A 15996-nucleotide genomic window follows, 5' to 3' on the forward strand; every position below is an offset into this window, starting at 1 on the left:
ACTACACTATCTATCTATCTATCTATCTATCTATCTATCTATCTATCTATCTATCTATCTATCTATCTATCTATCTATCTATCTATCTATCTATCTATCTATCTATCTATCTATCTATCTATCTATCTATTATATAGTGCCCTTCACATCTGTCTATACACCTAAAGCCAGTCAGTCATTATCCAACCCGCTATATCCTAACACAGGGTCTCGAGGGTCTGCTGGAGCCAATCCCAGCCAGCACAGGACACAAGGCAGGATCAAACCCCAGGCAGGCCGCCTATACACCTAAAATAAAGGCCTTTTTATTGACACAATATGCCACTGTGTCTTTTCATAATAACAAAATAAAGGTTATGACTGTGTTAGCAGATTTAAATAAAATAAATTAAAAATGTAAATAAAATATCTGTCTGTCATTCCGCATGCTCCCTATACAATTCTACACCCTTTGACCAATCAGGACCTGATTTTGCATAGTTGCTGTTATGGACAACATAGCCTTCTTTGGAACACAATTTTGGATCATTCTCCACCTTCTAAATCCTTGACTGTTCCTGCTACCCGCACCTCTCTCTGGTTTACAACAGAATTGCGTACCATAAAACAAACTGGTCACCACTTGGAAAGGCTCTGGAAGAAGACTGGTTTGGCTGTCCACACCCTGAACACCTGAAGGAGTACAGATGTGCCTTATCGGCTGCACGTTCAAAATACTGTTCCACCCTTACTGACTTTGGTACTTGTTGCTCTAGATCTCTTTTTAATACACTTAACAGACTTTGTCAACCTGCTGTTAAAAATCCTTACCATATATACTCGCTGATAAGTTCTCCTGCGGAGAAGTCGGGACTTGGTTTTACTGTATATAATTTCTGGTATTTTATAATGTCGGTCGTATAAGTCAAATGCAGGAAACTCCCACTATTGGTCTGAGAGATTATGATATGCTAACACCCACCTGAGAGAGGAACCACTGAGCACTTGGCCTTTTTTCCTATGTGGGTGTGGCAATGCACTGTACCAGCGTGTGCTCCTAACCTCTCTCTCTCTCTCTCTATTGTGCCAACGTGACCACACAGTGATACCCAAACCATTCGGAAGTAACGTTCGCACTATTTTGTGTTTTGTGTATTGCACACCCTCATACACCTTTATCGTAAGAGCATCCCTTATCAATGATGGAGTGTTCAATCAGAAGAAAATATCAAGCTGGTTTTAAATTAAAAGTCGTTGAAGTGGCAAAAGAAATTGGTAACTGTGCTACTGCAATAAAATTTGATGCGTCTGAGAAACTGATGAGGGATTGAAGGAGGCAAGAAGATGTAAAAAAAAAAATTAAGTGTCATATTTTTGAACGGGTGTATAAGTCGCGGTCTGATTTTATGATCGATTTTTCGGGTTTCAAGACCCAACTTATATGTGAGTATATACGGTATTCCTCTGTTGGGCACTGTAATCTATTTCTGCACTATTTTCAGTCTAAAATTATGACCACTGTGACAGATAGAGGCTCTGCCGACCCCTTGAACCCTCAGACCAGACGTCAGACACCAGATAAAAGTCCAAATATTGAATTTATTATAATAATAATGTGCACAAAGCACCCTCCTCTCCACAACACTCATATAAATCAATAATCCACTATAATCACAATCCTCCACTCCCAGATGCTTTGCCACCCTGCCTCCCAACTCAGCTCATCTGTCTGGGATCTCCCACAGTCCTTTATAGTCCTCGACCCGGAAGTGCTTCTGAGCTCTCAGTCCATGTGATTATCCAGCACTTCCAGGTCAGGTAAAAACTTCTCTTTTTCTTCAGCCCGGAAGTATATCATTTCTTCCATTCCCGTGAGTTGGAAATACTTCCGGGCTATACGGAAAATATAAATCCCTGGTCCTCCCTGCAGCGACCCCTGATGTTATCCAGCAGGGCTCCATCTAGCGGCCTGGGGGTATTGGCCGGGATGAATGGCCGGCTATATCCCACACCACATATCAAGGTTTCTCCACTAACCATTCCTCACTTCCGTTGATCGTTTCTACTTCTAAATCTCCAGTTTATTTATCTAAATTTAACCCCACTACATCAAATTATATTGCTGAAGTAATATCTACATTAAAACAATCTACTTGCCAGCTAGACCCTGCCCCGACTCCACTGATTAAGGTTTGTGCTGATAACTTCTCTGCTCTCATTTCTCACTTTATCAATTGTAGTTTCCACACCTGTGTTGCTCCAAGTGATTTAAAAACTGCTGCTGTAGCCCCTGTCTTTAAAAAATCTGACTTAGATCCATTACAGCTAAAATGTTATCGCCCAATTTCTAATCTTCCATTTATGGCTAAGATCTTAGAAACGGTTGTTGCTGCTCAACTTAATGATTATTTAAACTTGCATGACTTGCTTGAGCCTTTTCAATCTGGACTCAGAGCCCTACATAGCACTGACATGCTTCACTTAAGGTAACCAATGACTTGCTTATAACCGCAGATTCTGGGATGGCCGCTGTTCTAGTTCTCCTTTACATCTGATACAGTTAACCAGGACATTTTACTGTCCCGACTTTCAGCTATTGCTGCTCTTTCTTGGTTCACATCATACCTCAGTGGTCGCCAGTATTACATCTTCATTAGGGAACACAAATCTGCCACTACTTCACTCACACAAGGTAGCCCTCAAGGGTCAGTTCTCAGTCCAGTCCTCTTGTACCGTACACGTCAAGGCGCTATATAACATGACATTCTGTTAGCCTTCTTAATGGCTTCTGAACACTGTTGGGAAGTTGATAGCTTAGCGTCCACTACGACTCCTAAATCCTTCTCATAAGGTGGACTCTCTATTTTCAGATGTCCCATTGTGTATTCAAACCTCACATAATTACACTTCTTATGTGTAATTCTTTACATTTACTGACATTAAATTTCATCTGCCATAAATCTGCCCAAGCCTGTCTGCTATCCAAGTCCTCTGTGATGATTTAACGGATTCTCAATTATCTGCTACTCCACCTTTCTTGGTATCATCTACAAACTTAACCAGCTTGTTCTTTATATTCCTATTCAAATCATTTATTTTTATTAAAAATAGCAGCGGCCCCAGCACTGCCCCCTGCTGGTCACCACTCTTAACGTCAGCCAGTTCTAATGAGGTTCCTCACACCATCACCCTCTGCTTCCTGTGCCTGAGCCAATTCTGCCCCCATCTACACACCACACCCTGAACTGCCACTTCTGTTAGTTTGATGCCCACCCTCTCATGTGGCATCTCATCAAATGCTTTCTGAAAGTCTGCATTAATAACATCATGGGCTCCACTCTTTTGTTTCTCCCTCATAGAATTCCAGCATGTTAGTACAACATGTGATGAGAGACACCTTCAGGTGGATTCAGTATTAAGAAAAAAGCAGGAAATATTTTATTATCGGAAAACAAGTTGAACACAATAGAGGCTTGAGCTGGTCTTCTTCAGATGAAGACGCATCACATGGATAGGTGAGACACTCAGCTGAATTAAAAAGTTGTCACGTACCTTTTCTTTAGGTTGGTCTTAAACTGCACAGATGCGTAATTCAGAGTTTGGTCGCCCTGGTCACCCTCAGTCTGTCGTGCAGGTTCCTCATTAGGCGCAGATACGTTTTCATAGATGTTGTCTTTGGAATTCTTTAACAAAACAAAGAAAGAAATCCATGAATGTCAACCAGCGTGCTACATTTACTTTATACAACATATGGTAGGTTAATTTATTATGGGATACAAAATATTTCATTGCAGCCATGGCATGGATACGGTCAAATGAACTGCGAATGATTTGATTCTTCGGTATCACAGCCACATAGAGATCAGGGTCTCGACTTCAGCTGCACTATCTGGGATACTGAATTCATCCACAATCTGTGTGGAACCCTCATGCCCTCCATGTTTGTGCAGCCTTTTTTAGAAGAAGAGGATACATGATTGAAGTGTATGAAGTTATGAAGGAAATTAGTCCATTGGTGCAAGACTTCTTCTTCTTCTTTTGGTTTCTCCCATTAGGGGTCGCCACAGCAGATCATCTTCTTCCATATCTTTCTGTCCTCTCCATCTTGCTCTGTCACACCCATCACCTGGATGTCCTCTCTTACCACATCCATAAACCTCCTCTTAGACCCTCCTCTTTTCTTCTTCCCTGGCAGCTCTATCCCTAGCATCCTTTTCCCAATATACCCAGTATCTCTCCTCAGCACATGTCCAAACCAACATAATCTCACCTCTCTGACTTTGCCTCCAAACTATTCAACCTGAGCTGACCCTCTAATGTCCTCATTTCTAATCCTGTCCATTCTCGTCACACCCAATGCAAATCTTAACATCTTTAACTCTTTCACCTCCAGCTCTGTCTCCTGCTTTCTGGTCAGTGCCATGTTCTCCAACCCACATAACATGGCTGGTCTCACTACCACCCTGTAGACCTTCCCTTTCACTCTTGCTGATACCTGTCTGTTACAAATCACTCCTGACACTCTTCTCCACCCATTCCACCCTGCCTGCACTCTATTTTTCACCTCTCTTCCACAATCCCCATTACTCTGTACTGTTGATTCCAAGTATTTAAACTCATCCGCCTTTGCCAACTCTACTCCCTGCATCCTCACCATTCCACTGACCTTCCTCTCATTTATATACAAGTATTCTGTCTTGGTGGTCCTACTGACCTTCATTCCTCTCCTCTCATACCTCCACCTCTTTAGGGTCTCCTCAACCTGCTCCCTACTATCACTACAGATCACAATGTCATCAGCAAACATCACAGTCCATGGGGACTCCTGTCTAATCTCATCTGTCAACCTGTCCATCACCATTGTAAATAAGAAAGGGCTCAGAGCCGATCCCTGATGTAATCCCACCTCCGTCACTCCTACCGCAGAACTCACCATGGTCACACTTCCCGTGTACATATCCTGTACCACTCTTATGTACTTCTCTGCCACTCCTGACTTCCTCATACAATACCACAACTCCTCTCAGTCACCCTGTCATATGTTTTCTCCAGGTCCAGAAAGATGCAATGCAACTCCTTCTGGCCTTCTCTCTACTTCTCCATCAACATCCTCAGAGCAAACATCTCATCTGTGGTGCTCTTTCTTGGCATGTAAGCATACTGCTGCTCACTAATCATCACCTCACTTCTTAACTGAGCTTCCACTTCTCTTTCCCATAACTTCATGCTGTGGCTCGTCAATTTTATCCCCCTATAGTTACTACAGTCCTGCACATCCCCCTAATTCTTAAATATCGGCACCAGTACACTTCTTCTCCACTCCTCAGGCATCCTCTCACTTTCCAAGATTCCATTAAACAATCTGGTTAAAAACTCCACTGCCATCTCTCCTAAACACCTCTATGCTTCCAAAGGTATGTCATCTGGACCAATGGGCTTTCCATTCTTTCCATTGGTGCAAGACTGTGACTTTAAAATGAGTTCATCGAGAACATGGGGACACAGTTGGAAAATTGTAAATTTTGCACAAACATTAGGAAGTTTTTCTTCACGCAGAAAACCACAGACACATGGAATAAGTGACCGAGTAGTGTGGTGGACAGGAGGACGTTAGAGACTTTCAAAATTCGACTTGATGTTATTTTTGAAGAAGTAAGTGTACAGGACTGATGGTCTTGGTGGGGCTGAATGGCCTGTACTCATTTAGATTGTTTTAATTTAACATTGTTTTGTGAATTTCCCATTGGGATTAATAAAGTATCTATCTATCTATCTATCTATCTATCTATCTATCTAATGATTTTACTAAAATCTCCAGCCATTATAACTTTATGAACGTTCATATTGAGAATTGATGCAAATACTGTTTGGATCAAATTTCCATATAAAGGAAAGAAAAGACTTCTTCTATTTAACAGACCTAAATGCTAAGATTGTATTTTTTTACAGGAGACACACTTAACAAGTCAGGACCCATTTTGCTTGTGAAGACATTTGGAATCGCTCAAACTTTTCACCAGAGGTGTGTGAATCTTCATACATGTGTACCATCTGACCCTGAAGAGTGCTACCCTAATAATAATTCTTTACATTTATATAGCACTTTTTATTCAATACTCAGAGTGCTTCAGTGAGTGGGGAGCCACTTCAGCCACCACTAATGTGCAGCAATCCACTCAGATGATGCGACGACAGCCATTTTTGTGCAGATATGCTTGTAAGAGCCAATCTTAGAAAGTTAAAGTTTTGAGTTAAACTCATATTAATGTTTGCTTAATTTGAATCTTAATACATAATTCGCCAGTCTCCTCACTCACTCACTCACTCACGTCCGTCCGAAGCCGGATGCGCAGTCGCCTTCTGTGCAGCTGCCCGAAAAACCTTACAAGACCGACATCGCGGCAGGCAGCGGATTTATGGCTGCGAAAATTCAAAGAGAAAGGCGACTTCGATTAAAGCTCTAGAGGCCTGAAAGGTGATTTCGACTACAGCTCGAGGCCTAATTACGCATTCATTCAATACACCTATATCAGGTTTGTGGTGCTTATACTTATTATATATTATACTATTCCACTCGTGCCCGTTTCATCTTACGTTGTTGAAACGGGCTCTTTGTCTAGTAGAATATAAATTTCTTTCATAGTCATAGACAATGGTATAGTCTTTTCCTCCTATAAGTTAATAAAGATAGAACTTTCTTGCTCTAACTGAGCCCTGAGGTGGGCTGGTGCCCTGCCTGGGGTTTGTTTCCTGCCTTGTGCCCTGTGTTGGCTGGGATTGGCTCCAGCAGACCTCCATGACCCTGTAGTTAGGATATAGCAGGTTGGATAATGGATGGATGGATGCTCTAACTGAGCTACAGTGTGATAATTGAGTCTGTTGGGTTTAGAACAGGTGGTTCCAGTAAGCAGGGACTTGTAAGACCCATTTTCAAGTTAGAAATGGGGTAGACATGCAGTTTTCTGACCGTCGTTATTTTGAAATGGTTCAGAAACATTTGAAGTGATTTGTAACAATTTGAAATGTAACAAGATTTAAGCTTTGAACAGAACTTTTCTTAACAAGATTTTTTCTTTTTTTTTGCTGTTTTGATTTTCTTTTTTTGTGTGAACTGTTTTACTTTGAATTTTAACTAAAACTTTTAAAAACAAAGTTTTTTGTCTGTGGAATCATTTTGGCGCGTCAGGCTTTTGTTGAATCCCATTTTTTAAGTTAGAGCGGCTGAACTTTGGTAATTTTGGAAAAACGCAGCTACAATGCTCACCGCACACTAGCTGTGAGATGGTGACGTGGTAAAGCAGCTATGTCATGGTGAAGGGTGATTGATTCAAATCTAAATCTAAATATTTATTAATTATTATTCTTGCCTAACATAACATGTTTTTCTTTTCTTGTAAGCTTGACTTCTCGTAAAGCACTTTGAGCCTCATCCTGTGTATGAAAATGTGCTACAGAAATAAATGTTGTTGATGAAAATAGATGCGTTCAGCTCAACAGCCTGATCTTATCTCAATTGACTTTCCATAAGAATTCAAAATGAGCCTCAGCTGGTCAACTTAAAAGACCTGCAAAACCCGACTTGATGTTACGTATTTTGTAAATGTTAGGTGAGTGAAACTGCTAGGCCTTGTTGGGCTAATTGGCCTGTTCTCGTCAAAATATTTTTCATGTTTAATTTTATTAGTAGTGATTTTCATGTATACTTGCCTTGTGCCTAACAGAACAAGAATGGGCTTCAGCTCCTGGTGACCCGGCACTGAAGAAAACATAAACTACGTGGACGGGTGGCTTGATGTTGTTTTCTGTCATTGGTTCAGAACTGGGCTGGAATGTCTTCTGTCTGGCTGGTGACACAAGTGACATGTTGGTTGGACTTCCAAGCACTATTCACTACCACTACTACTGCACCCCGAGGCCCAAGCCCAGCCTGCCAGACTAATGGCCTGTTCCTTTGGACTCATTTTGATGATCTGTGAGATGTTCAGATGAGTTCCTTTTGAATGACAAATGATATGCACTAAAGGTGATTGCTTTTTCAGGTGATAAGATCATTTTCCTCTGACCGTCCAAAGTCCAATTGTGACAAGTTGTTCACTTTTCCTGATGTGGGACAGTTCCTTATTTGTGTACCAAATGTAAAAGCAGCTGCAGTGTAACTGAATGTCAAGAGTGCAGCCTGAGAAGAAGGGAACAGTGTGAAGATCTGCATTCCACTTCCAAAAGCTACAAAATTCAAGTAGTGTTTTAAAAATCAGATAACAACACACTTGGTGAGTGAAGTAATCACGTTCTCAAACCTGCTGTAACCCGGTGAAGGGTCACAAGGGCCAGAAGTCTATCAGCACTGGGCACAAAGCAGGAGCCATCTAATCTGTGGATGTGGCACCAGTCCAGACTCACGTGAACATAACCACAAAGAGGGATCTTGGGATTGGCAAGTCACCTGCCACCTTTGTGTCTGAGGATGTGGACCTGGAGGAGAACCTCACACAGACAAAGCCCAGGTGCAGAACTAGAGCGAGGGGCGATGGATCTGTAATGCTGTCATCACACTAAACGACTTTGAGGAGGAGGAGGAGAGCACATCTCACTTAACAGCTGTCACTGCTGGATCGGATTATATAACTAAGAATCACAAGTGAAGATGACTACGCAGCTACCTGGCGACCTCTCAACTCTTTCAAATTTTATATTATGCCTCATATTAGAATTCTTCATTTTTTTTGGGGTCTAAAAAGTTTTTCCACATTTTTACTGTTATGATTTTTAGGATTTCTGACTAATTTTAAAACAATCTTTGGCCTTCTGGCCCACCAGTCCTCCAAAATTAGTGACGGTTTCCTGCCTTACAAAGCAGATCCTCCTTTAATTTGATTTGTTATGTTGTCATTTGAAAATCTGAAAGTCACTGAGATGTGTGAAACTTTCTTTTGCATGAAATTTTGAAAGAGTTGTATATTTTAATGCTCAGCAGTCTTCCACTCACTTCTCCTTTTTCACTTCTCTTTTTCTGTGGAGTTTGTTCCCTAGACTTTGTTCATTCATCCATCCAATTCCTAATCTGCTTAGTCCAAATTCAGGCTTGTTCTTGGTCAAAGGCAGGAAGCTGATCCAGATGAGACGCCTGTTCATTACAAGGCACACTGCCGCCCTCCATTCATATGGGGTCAACACGATTCAAGATCCTGATAAAGAAGACAATCCCAGAGTCTGACACAGACGTGCGCTAAGACAGAAGCGAGAAGCAAAGCTGTGATTGCATTCACACAGCTCTAAAAGACCTTGAGGACGGCAGTGCAATTGATGGAACCCGTCACAGTGCAGTCAAAATACTAAATCATTGATGTCAGAGCCTGTGAGGGGGTCCCAAATCCACACACTCATACAGAGTCCCACAGCCACACATACAAGGACAACTATGGAGTCACCATGTCCGAGGAAGTCGCTAACACTGCTGTCTGATGGCTTCAAGAAGCTGGCCTGGTCACCGTCTGTGTGTCACTTGTACGTTCTCACCTGGTCTGCGTGGATTTTATTTAAAGAAAGTGAAAAGGAAAAAAAAAATGAAGGCACACCTCTTTTCTTCCTTGGATGTCACCATTTTCCTGATTTGTCTTCTGGGACCTTCTCCTGTCAAACAAACAGTAATAGAGTTAAGGATTTATAAGGCAAATCCAGCCTTACGGCAGTTTGGCATAAGAATGAATGACACGTGTTCACTGTTGAAGAAGTAATGTGGCCTGACGTCACAGTTCCCTGTGGACCCCCTCTGGTTTCCCATTCAGTCTGCCATTTTCTCTCTGATTGATCTCATTCTTTCATTTGCTCATCTTGATTTGCTTCGTTTAGTCTGCGTTTACATAAGACCAGTAGTTTGAGATTTAGAATCATACGAATCTGTCATATGTTTGCCATGGTGTTCTTGTGTCATTTGTGCAGTGGTTCAGTTTTTTTCTGTGGAGTTTGCCCCCATAATGGTGCCCTAATAATGACAGTTAATGACAACATGGGAGCAAATGACACCGAATGATAAGCTGCAGCCCCTGTGATGCTCATTAAGAAATACGAGGAGCTTAAATAACCAGAATGGCAGAATGAGGATGATGAGGAGGAGGAGGAGGAGGAGGATGAAGGTGGATATATCTGTCTTAATGTAAGACCCCTTAATGCTTCCTACACTATTTGGCTAAAGATTTGTGGACTTCCCCCTAAATGACTGAGATCAGGGGTTTCAGTGGTGACATGTAAAATAAACTCAAAACACGTGACTCAAAACACACAGCGCTGTTTTAGCTTTATGCTCCTCATTTTGACTGCTCCACTTAATAAAATGTGCTTCTGCTTCATTACAAGTTCTGCATTTCAAACAAAAGACAAGATTGTATAAATAAAATTCAAGAGAAATGTTGCAAAATATGTAGTGACTGATAAAAAGTTAGTGCGGTGAGCTTGGCAGGACGAAGAGGAAGCTGAAACAGGACATCCTGTGGCGGTTGATACAGAAGAAATGATGCAGCAGATGGACTGAACATCGGGATTTGTGTTATGATGGATCAATGGCCCAAACCCCCAACACGAACACACAAAGAGTCCCGAGTGCAAATAAAGGATGGTTCATTCCTTCCACAAGACCACAAAGTAGCACAAAAGCACAGGTTTCTCTCACCAATACGCAAAAATCTCTTTCCTTCCAATTCCTCTCACCACCGCACTGCCCTCCTCCAGTTGAGTGTTGCCTTTCTTCCACCCAGCTCTGACTCACCTGGGTAAGGGAGTGCGTCCCTTTTATTAAAGACCCGGGAGTACTTCCAGTGCCAGGGCCACTACCCGAAGAAAGCACTTCTGGGTCAAATGAAAGTCCATTACAGCAGGGAGCGCACTCTTGGGGTACCCAGTGACCCCAGCAGGGCTGCTCTGCCATACTACATTTCCTGGCATGCCCTGCTGGCCTCCTACTGGACACCAATATCCAGGACCACTGCCATCTAGCGTGCTGGGGGAATAAAAAAACATCAGTGACATCTTCTCTTTCCGGTGGGCTGTCTGTCCATCCTTTCTGGCTCTCTCTTCCATGTCATATCCCCCCCTCCTCCCCAGCTCGGGATGCCTGTCTGCTTGCTAGGAGGCTCCTGTCCGGGTAAGGAACCATGCCCTCATCTGGTTGGGATGCCTTTGAGAATTTTGAAGACCTGGATGAGGTCCCACCACAGCCTCCTCTGCTCAAGCTAAGCAGGTTTAATTCTCTGAATATGTCAGATTATAACGTGTCCTGGGATGCTCCTGGTTGTTCTCCTCTGCACAGCTTCAGGTGCTGCTATGTCTTTTTTGTAGCATGGGGACCAGAACTGCACACAATACTCCAGATGTGGTCTCACTAGTGTGTTACATATTCTGGGCCTAATATTCCATGACTTAAATTCAACACTTTTTATGATTTAACCTAACACTTTACTTGTCTTTTTAATCACTTCTGTACATTGCTTAATAACAATGAAATGCGACAAGAAACTGGAGATCTTTCAGTTGAGCTCAGCTGTCCCCGTATCTCACCCATGTTCTTCTTAGAAGTTCTCAAGGATTCTGCTTCAACTCCATGTCTCGGTAGTTTGCTTCATATTTTCACAAATCTTTGTGGAAAGAAATGTTTCTTGGCTTCAATCCTAAACGCACTCCCCGTTCACTTCCATTGATGTCCTCAAGGACGTCATTCACCATTAAGTTGAAAGAAATCATCTGGATTTGCTTGATCAATGCATCGGAAGTTTTTGAGAGTTTTTTTGTGTGCTCCAGTCTCCTGTGACATCCCAATGAAAGACCCAGTATGAATGTGCCGTGTAATAAGGTGGTGTCCCACTTCAGGTAGTAACCTGCCTACTGCTCAAGTACCCCATTGTGAAAAACAAACTGAATTTTTGAACCAAGAAATGCATTCTTATTTGGGGTTTACTTTCTAATCTTGCTTATGAACATTAACCACATTTCCTTTCTTATTAGTTCAATTGGTTTCTATGAATTTTCCTTAATTTTGTGGCCCACATGCTGACTCCCTGGAAAAAGTGGATTCAGACCCTGAATGGACCCTGTTATTATGGGCTCTATTGTATGTGACTCCATGTTTGTCCTTAGACTAAATGAAAACAACGAAATGGCAATGGTAAATGAAGTCACTGCTGCCTGTCTGCCATCACCACCCTTTCCAAATACATAAAGGTTGTGGACTAGAAGTGGGTTGACATTCTACCATACGCCTTCATAAATTAAACCAAAGAAGAACTTTGATCAGGTAGCACTGTTACAACAGCTAGAGCTTCATCCATTTTGTTGTTTTCTTTCTATGTCTGCCACTGGCAGTTAGTCTTTGTTCCCAACTCTTTATTGTGCTCGTATCGATATATATATATATATATATATATATATATATATATATATATATATATATATATATATATATATATATATATATTGTCACACACGTGTGATTGGGAGGCAGCTAAAGGGCCTGAATAATGGTAGGGAGTGGCGAGCTGCAATGACTTTCTCTCTCAATCCTCTGCAGACCATCCACAGGAAATCCTGCATGATTCCAGCACCATTTATGGCATCACTTCCAGTTCGAGCACACACAATGACATCACGTCTGGTCCCAATGATGGCACTAGTGCTTCCAGAGCCATTGGTGATGTCACTTCCAGTTCTGGTCCCGATGACATCACTTCCTGTCTCAGCCTTTAAAGGCACCATCTTTACAGCCTTAACATCAGCTCCATTTTGGGCTTGAACCTGAATACAACTCACCAACTAAACCCATTTTGCAGCCAAGGCACAAAATACAGGTGGCTGCCCCAAGCCTTCTGTCTATTCTAATGACTATATATATATATATATATATATATATATATATATATATAAATCCAATGTCTGTCTGTCTGTCTGTCTGTGCGTCTGTCCGTCTGTCCAATTTTCACAAGAGAACTACTTAACGGATTTAATTTGCTTGAACATTCCGGTTTATTTTGCGACTTCTCTCATTGCACTAAGTATTATAGTTCACTTACGGTACCGATTTACAGTGCATCCAGAAAGTATTCCCAGCGCTTCATCACTTTTTCCACATTTTGTTATGTCACAGCCTTATTCCAAAATGGATTAAATTTATTTTTTTCCTCAGAATTCTGCACACAACACCCCATAATGACAATGTGAAAAAAGTTTACTTGAGGTTTTTGCAAATTTATTAAAAATAAAAAAAATTGAGAAAGCACATGTACATAAGTATTCACAGCCTTTGCCATGAAGCTCAAAATTGAGCTCAGGTCCATCCTGTTTCCCCTGATCATCCTTGAGATGTTTCTGCAGCTTCATTGGAGTCCACCTGTGGTAAATTCAGTTGGTTGGACATGATTTGGAAAGGCACACACCTGTCTATAGAAGGTCCCACAGTTGACAGTTCATGTCAGAGCACAAACCAAGCATGAAGTCGAAGGAATTTTCTGTAGACCTCCTAGACAGGATTGTCTCAAGGCACAAATCTGGGGAAGGTTACAGAAAAATTTCTGCTGCTTTGAAGGTCCCAATGAGCACAGTGGCCTCCATCAACCGTAAGTGGAAGAAGTTCAAAACCACCAGGACTCTTCCTAGAGCTGGCCGGCCATCTAAACTGAGCGATCGGGGGAGAAGGGCCTTAGTCAGGGAGGTGACCAAGAAACCCGATGGTCACTCTGTCAGAGCTCCAGAGGTCCTCTGTGGAGAGAGGAGAACCTTCTAGAAGGACAACCATCTCTGCAGCAATCCACCAATCAGGCCTGTATGGTAGAGTGGCCAGACGGAAGCCACTCCTTAGTAAAAGGCACATGGCAGCCCGCCTGGAGTTTGCCAAAAGGCGCCTGAAGGACTCTCAGACCATGAGAAAGAAAATTCTCTGGTCTGATGAGACAAAGATTGAACTCTTTGGTGTGAATGCCAGGCGTCATGTTTGGAGGAAACCAGGCACCGCTCATCATCAGTCCAATACCATCCCTACAGTGAAGCATGGTGGTGGCAACATCATGCTGTGGGATGTTTTTCAGCGGCAGGAACTGGGAGACTAGTCAGGATAAAGGGAAAGATGACTGCAGCAATGTACAGAGACATCCTGGATGAAAACCTGCTCCAGAGTGCTCTTGACCTCAGACTGGGGTGACGGTTCATCTTTCAGCAGGACAACGACCCTAAGCACACAGCCAAGATATCAAAGGAGTGGCTTCAGGACAACTCTGTGAATGTCCTTGAGTGGCCCAGCCAGAGCCCAGACTTGAATCCGATTGAACATCTCTGGAGAGATCTTAAAATGGCTGTGCACTGACGCTTCCCATCCAACCTGATGGAGCTTGAGAGGTGCTGCAAAGAGGAATGGGCGAAACTGGCCAAGGATAGGTGTGCCAAGCTTGTGGCATCATATTCAACAAGACTTGAGGCTGGAATTGCTGCCAAAGGTGCTTCGACAAAGTATTGAGCAAAGGCTGTGAATACTTATGTATATGGGATTTCTCAGTTTTTTTATTTTTAATAAATTTGCAAAAACCTCAAGTAAACTTTTTCATGTTGTCATTATGGGGTGTTGTGTGTAGAATTCTGAGGAAAAAAATGAATTTAATCCATTTTGGAATAAGGCTGTAACATAACAAAATGTGGACAAAGTGATGAAGCGCTGGGAATACTTTCTGGATGCACTGTATTTCCAAGAATCAGAGAGAGAGGCTACGGGTCGGGGTTGATGAGGGTGGTAATCATCCTCACTCATGCGCCAGCCTCTATTCAAGTCGTTCTCCCTCTCGCCATGTGCTGGGGCATACCTTGCCTCTGCTTAGCTAGCAATACCTGTTATCATCTACAGATTGTTAAGGAGTAACCTTTGACATTTTTGGGAGAGAGATCAGAGCTCCGTGTGTTTTAAAGGGTAGCTGCTGATTTCCAGAGATATCACAGCCATGTGCTTTTCTCCCCACGTGGGGGACACTCTCCTGTCAGAGCTGAACACCAGCAGACACAGTGCCAACGTTTGACGTTAGAGTGTACCGACCTTCCGCTTGGCCAGAATTACATTTTTTTTAAATTTTTTTTATTGATTTTTAAAGTTTGTCCTGCTTCACTACTATGTAGGAAGAACTCTGGGGGAAAGCTAGTATCTTAAATTGTCATAGTACCTTAAGAAACACACCTGTCGCTTTTCTAGAATTTCAAATAATAGCTTTGACTCAGAAGTTCATGGGTGAGAACATGAGGATGAGGGAGTCTGGCCCATTCCAAAGTCATACCTGTGCTCTTCCGTAAAAGTCTAGAATCTCCCCACCAGTTCTGAACATAAGGAAGGGGCAATTCAAGATGAACTAGTTAGTTACATGTTTAAATGGTGCTTTTCTTGTTACTCAAAGAGCCTTATATAAAAAGAGAGGAGCCACTTCAATCACCACCAATGTGTAGCATTCGCCTAGATGATGCCTCGGCAGCCATTGTTGCACCAGTACGCTCACCACGCATTAGCTACTAGGTGGTGAAAGTGTGCAAGAAATAGTTTGAAACAGGAGATGATAAGGGGGGCCAGAATGACCAGTTTTTGATGGGCAATTTATCCAGGACATCAGGAAACACCTTACTCTTTTTAGAAGATGCCCAGGAATCTTTTATGACCATAGAGAGGCATGACCAAAATAATGGTATCGATGATTCTGTCGTAAAATTTAATTCTTCCTGTAAAAAGATTTTAGACTCAATTGCTCCACCCAAGATACGCAGTAATAAGGGTAGACCTGCTCCCTGGCTAAATGAAAATACACGATCACTGCGCCGCGTCTGTCGAACTGCTGAACGGCGTTGGAAAAAAGATGGACTGATTGTCTCTAAACAGATTTTTAGGAATTCTCTTTTCAAAATCCAGGCTGAAGTTAAGATAACGAAACAAAACTTCTTTGCCGATTTAGTATCCCATCACTCAAAGAATCCTAGGATCTTATTTAATTCAATTAATGCGGCCATTCACCT

The 15996-nt window shown here is 42.2% G+C and overlaps 1 protein-coding gene across 1 annotated transcript in view; it reads right to left on the reverse strand.

The window, feature by feature from the left end:
* LOC114643332 (B-cell receptor CD22-like) overlaps nt 1-15996 on the reverse strand; it is a 359848-nt gene that overhangs the window by 106589 nt on the left and 237263 nt on the right. The window contains exon 24 of the mRNA XM_051920772.1: nt 9555-9609. Coding sequence (XP_051776732.1) covers nt 9555-9609 — 55 coding nt within the window. The remainder of the gene's footprint in view (nt 1-9554; nt 9610-15996) is intronic.

Source organism: Erpetoichthys calabaricus, chromosome 17 (genome assembly GCF_900747795.2).
Source record: "Erpetoichthys calabaricus chromosome 17, fErpCal1.3, whole genome shotgun sequence".
In the NCBI taxonomy this organism is placed as follows: Eukaryota; Metazoa; Chordata; class Cladistia; order Polypteriformes; family Polypteridae; genus Erpetoichthys; species Erpetoichthys calabaricus.